Raw genomic sequence first — 14598 nt, forward strand, 5'->3', positions numbered from 1 at the left:
CACGCTCCCGCCCGCCCCTAGCCACGGGATGCCCTAGATGTCCTTATTAGGAGAAGAGACTGGAGGGGGTGGGGCCAACCCGAACGCCCGATGGAGGCTCCTTATAAGGCAGCCTCGGGAGGGAGGCGGGAGTTCGAAGCTGGCTCGGTGGGGGGTGGGGGGGGGCGGGGGCGGGTTCGCGGTTGGCCGGAGTCTGGAGGGGCGGGCCTGGAGCTGCAGTTCCCGCCTCTCCGCTCCACGAAGGCCCCGGACTAGCTCCTCGCGACTTCCGTAAAAGAGCTGGGGGAGAATGTAACTCCCTGGCGAGATCCTGGAGCCGAACTCGGCTGTATGTGTCCCTCAACCTGGGACCCTTCTGCATAATCCTAAACCTAAACCCCCTTGAGGGTCTCCCACCTCCAAATGACTATGTGTTCTCCCTTTCCACCTTCGTCCGGGCTCTTACCTCCCCTGAATCTAACCACGTGCCCATCTCAGACGCCCCTACCCGCTCTGCGGCCCAGAACCTCCTATTTGTCCCCCTTCTACTTGTTCTCTGTTCCCTCCGTCCTCCTAGCTTTGGCCTTCCCGAAGAAGTCCCCTACTTCGCGCCCCTCCTCCACTGCTGGATCTCCACGCCGCGCTCCCACCACCCCAGCTCGGGATCACCTTTTCTTCGGAGGGTCCTTTAGGTCCTCCTACATTACCTTTGTACCTTCATCCCCAGTACCCCTTTCTAGATGTCCCTCCTACAAATATACCTGCACTCATTCCTCCCCCACTCCCACCTCTTGGGCTTTTCAGAAGCCCAGTCTCTCTCCAGCATCCTCAGCAAAGGTGAGACTGAAACTGACAGCCTCAGGTTCCTTGATGTTAAGCACCACCCCCAGCCAGCCCTCCCAGCCACACGGGGACGCTGTCGGCTTTCTGTCCCGCACAAAGAGGACCCCGCTCTCGAATCTGGGATGGGAGGAAGGGGGGGTCTGGGTGGGGCCAGTCCAAAAGACTGGTTTGGGCCGGGAGGGGCGAGAGGGTGAAAGGCCGGAGAGAAAGTGCTCGGCACCAACCACTTAGAGTAGTGCAGGGGCGGGGAGGGCAGCTGGAGGCTGTTCTCTAGTTAGTGCCCCGCGTGGGGCCACGTGATTGGAGAGGTCCCGCCCTCACCCTCCAGAGCCAGGTGTTCGAATCCCGTCTCCAGAACTGGCGGCGTCCCAGTCGGGTCGGCGCGACGCGCCAGAGGACCCGCCCTGACGCTCATGGCAGCGCCGGTCCGGCTGGGCCGGAAACGCCCGCTGCCCGTTTGCCCCAACCCGCTCTTCGTACGCTGGCTAACCGAATGGCGGGACGAGGCAGCCAGTAGGGGGCGCCGCACGCAATTCGTGTTTCAGAAGGTGGGTCCCGGCTCGATGCGGACAGGTGCGGGCGGAGCCAGACAACCAGGCCCGCCCTGACCCAGTCCGGTACCCCTGCCCCCGCCAGGCCCTGCGCTCCCTCCGGCGGTACCCGCTGCCTCTGCGCAGCGGCAAGGAAGCTAAGATCCTACAGCACTTCGGAGACAGGCTCTGCCGTATGCTGGACCAGCGGCTGCAGCAGCACGAAGCATCAGGCGGTGAGCGAAAGAGTCAGGGCCGGTGGTCCCCTGAGCCTCCCCCAGGCGCAGCCTCCATAACCACCTGGGATACCTTAGCTTCAGGCTCCCCACTCACGTCCAAGTTGCTGTTTGACCTCAGGCTAGTGGCTGGCTTGCCGAACCTCACCCCTCTCACCTACCACGGGAGCTGGCAGCGTTCCAGACCTTCCCGCCTGCTGGATTCCGTGGCACTGACTCTCTTCTGCTCCCGCAGGTGACCATGCCCCGAGTTCACCATCTGGAGAGAAGAGTCCAGCCCGGGAAGGGCCCCTTGCCAGAGTCCAGGACTCTTCCAAGCCAGTGAGAAGTGGGCGAGGGCAGTGAAAAGGAGAGTGGGAGCACTGAGAGTAAGATTTTCTGGCTTGGGGGACTTGGCAGGCCTGGGTCCAGATCTGCCACCAGTGAGGCCTGGCTTTGGGCAAATGACTTACTCTGGTACTTAGTTTTCTTCTCTGTAGACGGAGATATTGAATGATAATAGAGTCAGGTGAGAGTTCCATGACCAGGCTATTTAGGGGGCCAAGCCCAGTAAGTCGTGAGGATTGCTATTATTGGCTTTTCTTGCCTTACCACCTCTGTTCTGCAGCCAATGGTAGAACTGAGGCTGCGTCAGGCAGATTACACCCCTCACCCCATTCCCACCCCCGTAACCCTCCCACCGTCTCAGCCCAGCTTTACAGGTCGTCCCATTATCAGACCCATTTTCCAGACAGGGAAACCGAGAGGCGGTTGGGGGACTTGCTCGCGGCCACGTAGCCTGCCGAGACAGAATCCGACCCTCAGCCCTGCCAGAGATTCAGTCCACGATGGCTGATTGGTTTCTGCGTCCAAAGCCTCGGTGTATCTTTCAGATTCCAGCCCAGCCCAAAGCAGGGGGCTTGGGCGGCTACTGGCCGGCTCGGCGCTCGGGCGCACGCGCAGTGCTGCTGCTGCTCTACAGGGAGCACCTGGTGAGCACGGGGCCGACCCAGGAGTCGGGAGCACCCAGGCAGTGGGGCCCGAGGCTGCTGGAGGGGGCCGGCCCCAGCACTGACCCTCCCTTGGTTACAGAATCCTAGTGGCCACAGCTTCCTAACCAAGGAGGAGCTGCTGCAGAGGTGTGCCCAGGAAGCTCCCAAGGTGAGCCCCGAGGTGGGAAAGGATGGAGCCGAGGGAAAGGATGGAGCTGTGGATCAGACCCTAAGCCCACCAGAGACTTCCCTTCTTGAGAGCAAGCAGTGGTTTGGGGCCCAGGGAGTTGGACCGTGGTAGCACCGGGAACTTTCTAAGGGTCTCCTCTCCTATGGACAGGTGGCCCCTGGGAGTGCTCGGCCCTGGCCAGCCCTCCGCTCCCTCCTTCACAGGAACCTGGTTCTCAGGACACACCGGCCAGCCAGGTGGAGTCAACTACCGGGGGGGGGGGCAGTGTGTGTGGGGGGAGAGAATGTGCATGACGTTCTGAGTGGGGCCCTACAGTCACCCAGCAAATTGCAGGCCTCGTGCTGTTGAGATGGGTATGGGAAGGGAGGCCTTACTCCCAGGAGCCCATACCGTGGGAGTACGAAGAGGATCTGAGAGACCAAGCAGTAGGTAGGGGGCAGGAGAGGGTGCCACAGGTTATTGGAAGAGCAGAACAGCTTTGCTGAAGGCACAGCATTTGGACACGTCTTAGAATTTAGCGGGGAGAGATGCAGGAACAGCACTCCGGAGAGGAGGGAAAGGTGATCTGAGATGTGCTTGTTGCAGACTGAGAAATGTCCCTGGGCAGGTCCAAAGGAGGCTGATCTGAGGAACGAGAACACAGCCTGGGGGTGACTTGTTTGTGCAAGGGTCGCCAAGGCTGGTGAGATCAGCCGAGCTGGGGGCAGGCAGGAGAGCCTGCCAGGTGTGAGTGAAAGAGGGAGATCTGTGTTCATCTACCAGGTACTCACTGACTCCGGAGGGTCTGGAGCTGGCCCAGAAGCTGGCTGAGTCAGAGGGCCTGAGCTCACTGAATGTGGACATCGGGCCAGAGGAGCCCCCTGGGGAGGAGCCAGAAGTGCCAGGAGCAGCCTCTGCTGAGCTGTAAGGAGGAGGAGGAGGGGCATGATGGGGAGCAAGAGGGGTCCCAGAAATGAGGCCAGCCCTCTCTCCATCATCTACAGCCGAGCTGCCCCACCCACTGTGGGTTGCGGGGGGGGTGGAGGGGGCGGTGGGGGGGGGGCTGCCTGGCACTGATGTTCTGGCCTCAGACACACCAATACCCCCCTCCCCCTTATAGTGGCGCCAGCGAAGGGAGTGTCCAGCAGCCGCCACTGGCGCTTGGGCCTGGAGAGTACAGGGTGCTGTTGTGTGTGGACGTTGGCGAAGCCAAGGGGTGAGTGGGGGCGGGCAGCAAAGGAGAGGATGCTGGGGGGGCGGTGACAGGGGCCTGCCCTGATCTGGGCCTCCTGTCTCACAGCTCCAGGGCGGGGCACAGGCCAGAGCTGCTCCTCGAGCTGCAGCGGCTGCATGTGACCCACACGGTGCGCAAGCTGCACGTCGGGGACTTTGTGTGGGTGGCTCAAGAGACCAGGCCCAGAGACCCAGGTAAGGGGTGTGGACAGAGGGCGGGTACCAGAGGCAGGGCCTGGTGGGTTGGGGAGGACGCGAGCCAGCAGAACCTTTCTTGGCCTCCCGGCAGCAAGACCTGAGGAGCTCGTCCTGGACCACATCGTGGAGCGCAAGCGGCTGGACGACCTGTGTAGCAGCATCATAGATGGGCGCTTCCACGAGCAGAAGGTTCCTAGACTGGCCTCGCCATGCTCCCCGTTCCCTGTCTGCCCTAGGGCTCCTCCGCGGCCCAGAGGTGTCCAGGGCACTTCGGGCTGGCCTCAAGGCAGAGCTCCCGTGGCCACACCCCCGTTAGAGCTGCGCCCAGGCAGCCCAGGATCAGAGCCCTCGGGGCCCCTGTAGGTGCACAGTAGGTGCGCAGGGTGACTGGCTGGACCGAGGAGCATAGTCGAGACCCCTTGGGTGGCCAGGCCCTCCAGTCTGGGATAAGCAAGACCCAGACCTCAGTGTAGGTGCTGGCTGCTGGGCTGACCACGTAGTCGTGCCACGTGTAGGCCAAGAGAGGTTTGGAGAACGGACATCATTCGGAGATAGCGTAAGGCTTTTCCGTGCAGCGGTAATAACAGTGTGAGCAAAGGTGGAGGCCCTCTGAAACAGGCAGAGAAGCTAGGGAGGACGAGGAGGTGGCTTGGTGGGGCCAGGGTCCCCCGTGATGATTTTGAATGTGACGTGATGGACAGCTGGCCCATGGGCCTCCAGGCCTGACCCTCCTGCCTGTCTGCCACCCCAGTTCCGGCTGAAGCGCTGCGGCCTGGGCCACCGGGTGTACCTGGTGGAGGAGCACGGCTCGGCGGACCGCCTCAGCCTTCCTGAGAGCACGCTGCTGCAGGCTGTCACCAACACTCAGGTGAGCCAGGAGGGCCAGGCCAGGCTGGTAGGGACCCCATGGTGCGTGGCTCCAGCCAGGAGGCCCCTTCCTCTTTTGGGTGGGTTCCTCTTCCCCAGGTCATCGATGGCTTCTTTGTGAAGCGCACGGCGGACATTAAGGAGTCAGCTGCCTACCTGGCCCTCTTGACTCAGGGCCTGCAGAGACTCTACCAGGTGAGCAGGCGCACGTGTCCCTGGGCCCTGTGCTCCCCCCGAGGAAGTGAAGTGAGCAAGAGCCCTGTTTTTCAGGCTGGCCCACGGAGGCCTAGGATTCGGCAAGGACTGGCTGGGGGCTGGTCCCCTAGAGCTCTGTCCTGGCCTCAGTTCCCTCTTCCCTCAGGGCCGTACCCTCCGCAGTCGCCCCTGGGGACCCTCAGGGGACCCTGACTCAAGGCCTGGGTCCTCCCCAAATCCTCTCTGCTCACTCCTCACCTTCAATGACTTCAACGCAGGAGCCATCAAGAACAAGGTACTGCCTCCACCCAGTGCCTCCTTACGCGGCCCGGCCCCGGCCCACTCCTGACACGGTCCTCCCCCACCCCAGGCCCAGTCTGTGCGGGAGGTGTTCGCCCGGCAGCTAATGCAGGTGCGCGGGGTGAGTGGGGAGAAGGCAGCAGCCATAGTGGACCAGTACGGCACCCCTGCCAGGTAGGCCCCCACACAGCTCCCCAGGGGTCCTCTGCCCCTGCCCTACCTGCGTGGAATTCGGCTCTACCTATGATGCTTTGTGCAGGGGTCTGGCCCTGCCAGGGCTGGACAGACCCAGAGATGGACAGACCCGACTGAGGTCACGGAGGTCAGGTGGTTAAGGCAGACAGCCAGCTCGGACCAGATGGACCAGGCGGACCAGACGGGATCTCAGCCACTAGGGGAGGCTACAGGAGGGAGGGGGACCCGCCACCTGGTGCAGCAGAGAAGGCTTCTGGAGGAGGGGGTTGGGCCATGAAGACGGGGCCGAGGATGGCCATACCTGGGGAACATTTGCCGCTGCATGAAGGGATGGTGAGCTGGATGGAATAGGGCCTTGAATGCCAGGCTCAGGAAGTGCAGCAGCGGTCCTGACTCCCCTACCCCATGCTGACCCCTTCTGCCTGTCTGCCCTGATGGTGGCCCAGCCACCCAGAGTGGGCCAGCTGTGTGCTATTGTCAAGCTTTAGAAACTCAAACACCCCACCCCACCCCCAGCCTACTGGCCGCCTATGACGCCTGTGCCACCCCCAAGGAACAGGACATGCTGCTGAGCACCATCAAGTGTGGCCCACTGCAGAGGTGACGGCAAGGAGAAGAGCCCAGAGGGGGTGGCTGAGGCTGGGGTGCTCTGGCCCACGGCCTGACCCTCACCTGCCTCTCTCTTTGTGCAGGAATCTGGGGCCCGCTCTGAGCAGGACCTTCTCCCAACTCTACTGCTGCTACGGCCCCCTGACCTGAGCTGTGCCACGAGGCTGACTCCACCCCCGCCCACCTTCACAGGCCAGCCAGCTTTTTAATCAGAATCTGTTGGGCTACAATAAAAATATAAGTATTTGCAGTTTTGTGTATTATGGAGGTGATGCCAGGCCCCAGCGGCCTTGTGAAGTATCCAGGCGGGAACCGGGGAGACCAGCAGGTCCAGTGGTTTTTAAACTGAGCTCCTCGGGACTCGGGTTCCCTGGGGGAGCATTGATACCACCAGGGAGATGGAGTCAGTGAGGCGTTGCAACTTTGAATCTAGTTTATGTCATCAGAGTTCCTGATCAAATAACATTTCCTTTGATAACAGGTTCTGTATTTTGGAAAAGAAATGCTTGGAAAGCGCGCATACTCTAATTGCCTCATTTTATGAATTAGGAAACTGAGGCCCAGGAAGCTACTAGGGTTTAGCCAAATTGAGGACAAGCTGGAATTGAAACCCAAGGCCTCCATTGTCTACCGTGGGGTTTCCTAGGTCCCCCACATACCAGTCGAACCCCAATTCCTGGGCTGGGTCCTGGAGTCTGCAGCCTTCTTACATCCCTTCTCAAAGTGATTCTGATGTGCATGGTATGTGGACCAATCCGAGCCTTGGGGACGTAGTTCCCAGCTCCTATCTGTGGTGCCCCCTGAGCCTGGACAGAGACATCCCCCCTTTCGGTGATTGGCCCGCCTCCCACAGCCTGGCCCCTTCCCCCGTCCGGGGTTCACTAGAGTGTTACCCACCCACCTCAGCCACCAGGACTCCTTCTTTCTCCCTTTATTGCCTTTCTCTTTCTACTCTTCACAACAGCATCTGCCCTTGCAGCGAGCACAGTCATCCCTGAGCCCCAAGCTCTTCGGCTGCAGGAAGCCTCTCCCTCCCTGAGGGCTCCCCACCCACTCCTCAGAAAGTGTAGGCCCCCACGAAGACGGTGAGTCTCAGTACAGAACTGGCCCGGTAGCTCATGAGGGAGTTCATGGTGACCATCTCGAGGTCCAGCACGTACTCCCGGGGGCCTGTCACAGGCCGGGCGAGGACCAGCATGGCGCTGACATTGTTGATTTGCTGCAGGGTACAGTGGGTGGGGGGACACGTAGATTGCGTCAACCTACATGCCAAGACCCTGCCCCGGCATCACCTCCCTGTCCCGTATCTTGAACCCACAAGCAGTTGGCTGTGAAGGAGAGAGCCCGCCAGGCTGTGACCTCAGGCTCTCATCCGGCTCTGTGATACCCTTGACATGTTGGCTCTGGTGCACCCAGGCTCCTGCCCTCAGAAATGTCCCACTGGTGCTCTTCCCACCCTTTCCACCTAGTTCTTTTGTCTAACCAGGGTCAACTGATGATTCAAGGCCAGGTGGGAGACTCTTGGGAGTGGTGGGGCCGTTGGTGACCTGGAGCAGGCAGACTTCCCTTCAGAGCATCCAATTTCAGAAAGAGAAAACAAGGACTGATAATCAGATAAACCCCTTGGACCCCTCTCATTGTGAATCATGCCTGGACCCCTCCTTCCTAATAGCTCCACCAGCAGAGAGCTGGATTCTTGGACCCCAGGCCCCCCGCACCAACCCCTGCTGCCTCTCTCTCCAAGGCCCAGCTCCATCTGCTCGCCTTCCCCAGATGCTGCTGTGTCTGTTACCTGGGCAGCCCTCTCGTGCCAGTGACTTGTTCTAAGGGTGAAGAAATTGAGGCCACATATGGAAACCAGTGCAGGGACTCAAACCCCAGTGTCCAAGTGCCTGGTTGGAATTGCATTTAACAACCTGTAGTTTGTACCGAGGGAATTTAGAATACCCCTACCTTTCTACAGAAATTCCACCTCCCGGGGGGCGGGACTTTGAGAGAAGAGGCGGGACATGGTGGTAGAGCCGAGTCTCCCACTTAAGGTTTCCTGGAATTCAATTTTGGATTACGCATGTCAGTTGAGGGGTGCAGTTAGGGGAAAGCCTTACCCTAATGTAGAAGTCCCCCTGCGAGTTTCCCGCACGGATCTGAAAGGCATTGTAGGCGCCAGGGTAGACAGAGGTCGCTTGGATCTGGAACACATCCGCGGGCACACTCCGCTCCGAGGTGATGCTCATGTAGCGGTGCACGATGGACGAGGGCTGCTCCCGGCACAGGGGGTTGGAGGCCGGGCAGAGGCAGCGACTAGAGACCCCGAAATGGGGACACGAATGAGGTCCTGGCCCACACCCCAAATTTGGTCCCACCCCTAAAAATAGGGACCCCCAAAATATCCTCCCATTCCTGCTAGAACAGTTCGCATGGTTGTCATGAAGGACTACAATTCCCATAGGCCCTCGAGGCACTAGCCTGCCCGAATGGCAGCCCGTCAGCCGCAGAGCCCTCTGGGAGTTGCAGTTTCTGCAGGGGGGTCTGGCGTCGCGACGACTCACTTGTCAGACACCTGGACGTAGGGCTCCACGCAGCGGTTGGTGTCCACGCAGCGGTAGCCCCCGTGGAAGTTGACACAGGTTTGGGCCTCAGAGCACTGGTGCGCGCCCGACTCACACTCATCAATGTCTGTGTCAGGGGAAAGGGGCTGGAACCCAGACATCAGGCCACCAGCCCCTGATACCACCCTGCCCGCCCCACTGGGCCCCCTGTACCTTGGCAGAGGCGCGTGGCCAGCAGCTGGTAGCCCTGCGGGCAGTGGCAGGAGAAGCGGCCAGGCTCGTTGACACAGCGGTACTGGCAGAGATAACTGGAGTAGCTGCACTCATCGATATCTGAGGGAGAGTGTGGATGAGGGCTCTGGACCAAAGGCGATCCTCTCAATTCAGTCCCATAAAGGTTCACAGAGAGAGCCCGGCCCTATGTTAGGCTCAGTATGGAAAGACAGGGCAGGGTGAGACAAACCCTGCAAAGCTCAGTGAGGGGACAGAGGACTCAAAGAAAGGTCTGCCCAGACCGCCCAGCTCCCAGAGCTCTCTGCCCCAGCACAGCAAGACAATACTGAATGGAAGCACTGTGAATCTAGAGGCTTGGCTTTAAGTCCTGACTGAGTTTGGGGAACCTCAATGTCCCTGTCAATAAAATGAGTGGGTTAGACTAGATGAGCCTTGAGGACCCAGCCTGTTACGGTTTCCAGTAACTTGCCCAATTCCTGCAACCCACGACCAGCCTAAGCATACAGCCCCCTCCTGCCAACTGCGTGCTCACAGGCAGGAGCCACGGTTCCTGCTCTGGCTCCCTGCATGCTGCCTAGCACCGAGCCAGGCACCCCACCCGGTGGGGCCGCAGAGCAGCAAAGCCTAACACAGACAGGGTACCTGACCAGCTGACAAGGAGTGAGAAGTGCAGAGTGGAACCCTGGGGCCACCTCACCCTAGCTGTATGACCTTGGGCAAGTCACTTAACCTCTCTTCGTTGAAGGACTTTATGCTTACTATTTTTTTAAACAATCCTCCCCCCCAAAACCTCGAGGGAGACATTACCATCCTCATCTTGCAGAGGAAGGAAAAATGCATACTTTCATCATAGGATTGCTGGCAGGATTAAACAAGGCCAAGTATGCAAGGGAAATGTGCTGCACAGGGAAGGTTTTCAACAAATGGTAGTTCACTTTAAAACGTTCTGGCTTGGGACTTGATGGAGCTTGTCTTGTTCTGTCCCACTTCATCCTCAAGACAACCCATTTTACAGAAGTGGAAATGGGCTCAAAAGAGTGGCGGGCCCTAGTCTAGGATTTGAATGCAGGTCCACCTGACTCCCAAAGAGGGGAGCACCCACATCCTTTGTCAGTCTCCCCTCTGAGCTTCAGTGCTCCCTCCTGCTCCCCTCCGTGCCTTCCTCCCAACCTCACCTTCTGGTGGGCAGGTGCGCAGGTGCCCTGCAATCAGCCAGGGGTGGAATACAGAGGAGGTAGGTGGGTGCAGAATGGATGGGACACGGAGGCATCAAATGGAGGACTGTGTGGCAGGAAACACAGCACGACACAGGGCCTGGGGGACCCGTGGAGGAGCCCAGGGGAGAGGGGCGGCTCTCACCATTGCAGGAGAAGCCATCCCGATGCAGCTCATAGCCCTGGTGGCAGCGACACAGGAAGGTCCCGTAGGAATTGAAGCAGCGCTGCTCACATGGAGCCCCCATGTCACATTCGTTCACATCTGGGGGTTCAGGGAAAAAAAAACAGGAGGGGTGAAAGCCAAGGAGCCGCCCAGAGCGCCCGCTTTGCCTAGGCTGGGCGGAAAGCGAGCTCCGGCGCCCCGCCCCGCCCCGCCGCCCGGGACGCAGGAGCCTGGCCTGGCCCAGCCTCACCTACGCAGGAGCGGTTGTTGGGCCCCAGCTGGAAGCCCGGCTCGCACTGGCAGCGGAAGGAGCCGGGCAGGTTGACGCAGCGGTGCTGGCAGTAACGATAGCGGCACTCATCTATATCTGGGGGGGAGGCCGGGGGGGAGGGGGCAGAGCGCACGGGTCAGCTGGCACTCAAGGCCGCACCACCCATAGTCTCGCCTGGGTCCGGGGCGCTGAGTTGGGCCAGGTCAGCCAGGACTCACACACAGACCCTCACAGTCCTGTGACCGGTGACAGGAAGACAGCGGTGGCAGGGAACGAGGGTCGAGCCTGGCGGTGAGCTGGCATGGGGGGTCAGGTGCTAGGGTGAGAGCCAGGCCTAGGGCACGGAGCAGGGACTAGAGAGGCTCTTCCCCGGACTCACCCACACATTCAGGCCCAATCTTGCGGTAGCCGTCGGGGCAGGTGCACTGGTAGGAGCCGGGCAGGTTATGACACTCCTGGCTGGGGCGGCAGTCGTGCAAGGCCTGGGCACACTCGTCCACGTCTGCAGGAGACACCGCTCAGCCCCCGCCCGGGAGCCCATGCACCACCCGACGCGACAGACACCTCCGCACAGAAGGACACAGGTCAGGTACCGCTCACGTGGGTGCGTGGATAATTGGCACCCCCGAGAAAGAAGCACATGGATTAGAGTCTCCCGACAGCACAAATAACAGTCCGTCAGCCTGGGAGCCAACAGGAAATAAGGCCCTGCCCAGACTCCCAGGAATGCTGATTCCAGGGCCTTCCTCCTCCAAGGCCCATGGCAGCCAGGGGTGGGGTCTGGATCAGGAAGAGGGCAGGGGGCAGAGCTCTGGCAGTGGGTCTCCAGCAGTTGAGAAGGGGGTTCCAGGTGCTGGCTGGAGCAGTAGGACAAGAGGTGGGACCACCTGCGGCAGGCCCCGCACAAAGTTATCCTAGTAACCCTTGCTTTTGAGCAAGTTTGCAACTGAGCTCTGAGGTGTTTTTTTTTTTAAAGATTTTATTTTTTTATTTGACAGATAGATGAGAGAGAGAGCACAAGTAGGCAGAGTGGCAGGCAGAGGGAGAGGGAGAAGCGGGCTCTCTGCCGAGCAGGGAGCTGGACGCGGGGCTCGATCCCAGGACCCCAGGATCATGACCTGAGCCGAAGGCAGCCGCTTAGCCGACTGAGCCACCCAGGCGCCCCGAGGTCTGAGTTTTTAAGATGCAGTGATAGATGCTTGGCAGGAGGACCGAAAGCCCTGGTGCCAAGGTGACCCTCACTCACCCACACAGCGCTCTTGCTCGTCAGGTTCGTAGCCTGGTAGGCAGGGGTTGGGGTGTTCAGCGGGGGGCACGGGTGGTGGCGGTCCCTCGCCATGCAGGTCGTTGATGACGGCAGCTGAGCGGGGCAGGCACAAGTAGCCCCCATAGTGGTTGATGCATTTCATCTCCCCCTTGCAGGCCTCGGGGATGGTCAGGCACTCATTGACATCTGCAGAGAGGGGCCTGCTGGGCACAGCCCGTCTCCCGGGCTGGCGGGGAAGTGGGCGGCAGGCAGGGGCCCAGCTTGGCCTTCTATAAGCTGTGTGACCCAGGCAAGGCCTTCTCTCTCTACTCACCAAGCTAAGGTTGCTTGCCCAGGACCCTTCCCCAAGGCCTGCCAGGGCTGACGGTGGGGGGGGGGGGGCGGTGGTGACTGTTCCCGGAGTCACCCCCATACTCTTGTCCCCAAGAGGGTCTCTACCCCTCCCCAAAGCCCTGGCCCTGCCTCAGCCCAAGAATGACGTGCAGGCCTCCTTACCCCCACCCCATAGACACTGCCTTCCCAGGCCCTGATGGGACAGAGCTTGATAGGAGACTGGTTAGAGGTATCCAAGACCGAGCTCCTCTGGGCAGTGCCCTGTTGCTCTCGGGCCTACTGAGGGGTGGGGGCAGGGTGTCCAGGGTTTCTCTGAGAGGGAGGGGCCTGCATGGCTTCTCCACCCCTAGCTGAGCTGGCCCCCAGAGAATCAGAGCTGGCTTCTGCCAAGCCAGGCTGGGCAGAGGACAGGTCATCGGGCTCCCCGCTGCTGCTCTTGGACCTAAGGTGCCAATCCGTTGCCCAGTTCCTGGGGGTGGGTCAGTCCCCCAGGCACACTCACCCCGGCAGTGCTGGCTGTCGGGGTCCCACTCATAGCCATCTGTGCATTCCTACAAAGGGACCAGAGATGACCAGTAGTCATCCCCAGTTCCCTTCAAATGACCAGGCCAAGATCAGGGCCTGAGCCTGGCCACCCTCCCAGCCTGCTCCAAACAATGGCCCCCCAGATGCTTCACCAACCAGGGGAGGGAGAATCTTCCCCCAGGATCCTGGTCTCTGCGCCCTACCCAGCCCATCCCAGGCCCGTGGGCCCGCTGTCCCCACCGTGTAGCTGTCGGGCTCCTCCGAATCCTGGGGAGACGCTGCCCCCAAAAGCAGCAGCAACAGCGCCCAGAGCAGTAGAGACCCGGGGAGGCAGGAGGCGAAGGGGAGCATCCTGGGGCTGGGAGGTGGTGGTGGTGCAGGGGTAGTGGGGGAAGGGGGGTCAGGACGCTTCTGCCACGCACCCCCCATGCCCCGTTCCAGGACTCAGACCCCTGGCCCCGGCCGCCTCCCGCTCGGGACCGGGCTTGGGGCCCCGGAGCTTCCCAGGGCCGAGGGCCCACTCCTCCCGCGGCCGGGGTTCAGGGCCCACCCGTCCGCGGCCGCCCCGCCCCCGCCCGGTCCCCCAGTGGCGCGGGCTCAGGAGCGCGGGCCTCTCGGCTCTGCGCTGACGCCGACTCGGCCGAGACTCCGGCTCGCGCCCTCCCCCCACGGACGGCCACTCACTTGAGCCCGCGACGCCCCCGCGGCCCGCGTCTCCGGCGGCTCGGCTGGTTCGGGCAGTGCCTGCGGGCAGACGGACGGGTGGACGGCGCAGCTCCCTGGACGCGCGGCCCCAGGAAGCGCCCCCCGCCCGCCCGCCCGCCCGCTGCGGCGCGGCCCACCCCGGCGCCTCCGCCCGCCCCTCGGCGGATTCCTGAGCCCGCGCCAGGGGGAGGGACCCCGACCCCCCGCTTCTCCGCCCCCGGCCAGCCGCAGGCCCCCACCCGGTCCCCCGCGGCGCTGCGCGGAGCCGCCTCCCGGCGCAGGGCCAGGGTCCCCCTAGCTCCCCACCCTGGGGGCATGGCCTTGATGCCAGGCCCCCAGACTCACCCGGGAGCCCCTAGGCCCTCACTTTACGCAACCCGGAATGTCATCCTGCGCACCTGGACCCTACCTAATCTGGGCTCCTAGAATTCCACCCTGTGCACCCACATAATGCCGGGGCCTCCACACTCTGCCCCTCCCAGAATGTCATCCTGGCCACCTGGACCCCACCTAATCCTGGAGCTTCCAGACCCTGCTCTACCCCCTCCAGAATCTTGTTCTGTGCACCCAGACAGTCACTCTGGGAATACCAAAATTTCATTCAGGGTTCCCAGACCCTCGCCCGAGGACAAGACGCTCCCAGGCCCAGAACTGTTCATCTCTGTCCCTTCTCTCCTCCATCCCTAGGGCTGTCAGCCAGGTGGTCCCTTCACTCGAGGACCGCCTCCTCCCAACCATCGGTCCGCGAAACTACAACAGTTCGGGAGCGGGGTCCGCAGTTGCCTTTTGGCCTAGAATGAATGGAAGCCCCTGAGAAGGCACGCAGGGCTGAACTTGCGCGTCCAGGACGCCAGGGCCCGGTGTCAGTGCCCTACCGGCCCTCCTCCCAAATGGGTCCCCACCCCCACCCCCAACTTCGGGATTTCTGCCTTCTCTTTCAAGCAGAGGGCGCGCCTTTTGGGGAGGAGTTTGGGCGGAGTTGGCTCCCAGGAAGGGGCGGGGCCTCCTC

At 61.5% G+C, this 14598-nt stretch overlaps 2 protein-coding genes across 3 annotated transcripts; one reads left to right on the forward strand and one right to left on the reverse strand.

Moving 5' to 3' along the window:
• Positions 1-970: 970 nt before the first annotated feature.
• MUS81 (MUS81 structure-specific endonuclease subunit) lies at positions 971-6731 on the forward strand. Its single transcript, XM_032414751.1, has 16 exons — positions 971-1370; positions 1459-1588; positions 1824-1909; positions 2461-2559; positions 2660-2728; positions 2900-2985; positions 3512-3652; positions 3849-3944; positions 4029-4156; positions 4251-4348; positions 4911-5027; positions 5126-5221; positions 5388-5516; positions 5592-5695; positions 6233-6316; positions 6409-6731. The coding sequence occupies exons 1-16, from the start codon at positions 1236-1238 to the stop codon at positions 6473-6475; spliced, it is 1665 nt and encodes a 554-aa protein (XP_032270642.1). The 5' UTR covers positions 971-1235; the 3' UTR covers positions 6476-6731.
• Positions 6732-6743: 12 nt separating this feature from the next.
• EFEMP2 (EGF containing fibulin extracellular matrix protein 2) lies at positions 6744-14198 on the reverse strand. 2 transcript variants are annotated; one of them, XM_032414752.1, is made up of 12 exons: positions 14180-14198; positions 13569-13628; positions 13125-13242; positions 12862-12910; positions 12006-12212; positions 11139-11261; positions 10739-10855; positions 10468-10587; positions 9088-9207; positions 8875-9001; positions 8431-8626; positions 6744-7544 (listed from the first exon to the last, which is right to left on the reverse strand). In XM_032414752.1, exons 1-12 carry the CDS (start codon positions 14188-14190, stop codon positions 7383-7385), a joined length of 1410 nt encoding a protein of 469 aa, XP_032270643.1. In that variant the 5' UTR covers positions 14191-14198; the 3' UTR covers positions 6744-7382. The 2 variants fall into 2 exon arrangements, with proteins under 2 accessions (XP_032270643.1, XP_032270644.1); XM_032414753.1 differs by lacking the exon at positions 14180-14198 and adding an exon at positions 13999-14017.
• Between the last annotated feature and the right edge of the window lie 400 nt (positions 14199-14598).

This window comes from Phoca vitulina, unplaced genomic scaffold (genome assembly GCF_004348235.1).
Source record: "Phoca vitulina isolate PV1807 unplaced genomic scaffold, GSC_HSeal_1.0 scaffold16, whole genome shotgun sequence".
Classification (NCBI taxonomy): Eukaryota; Metazoa; Chordata; class Mammalia; order Carnivora; family Phocidae; genus Phoca; species Phoca vitulina.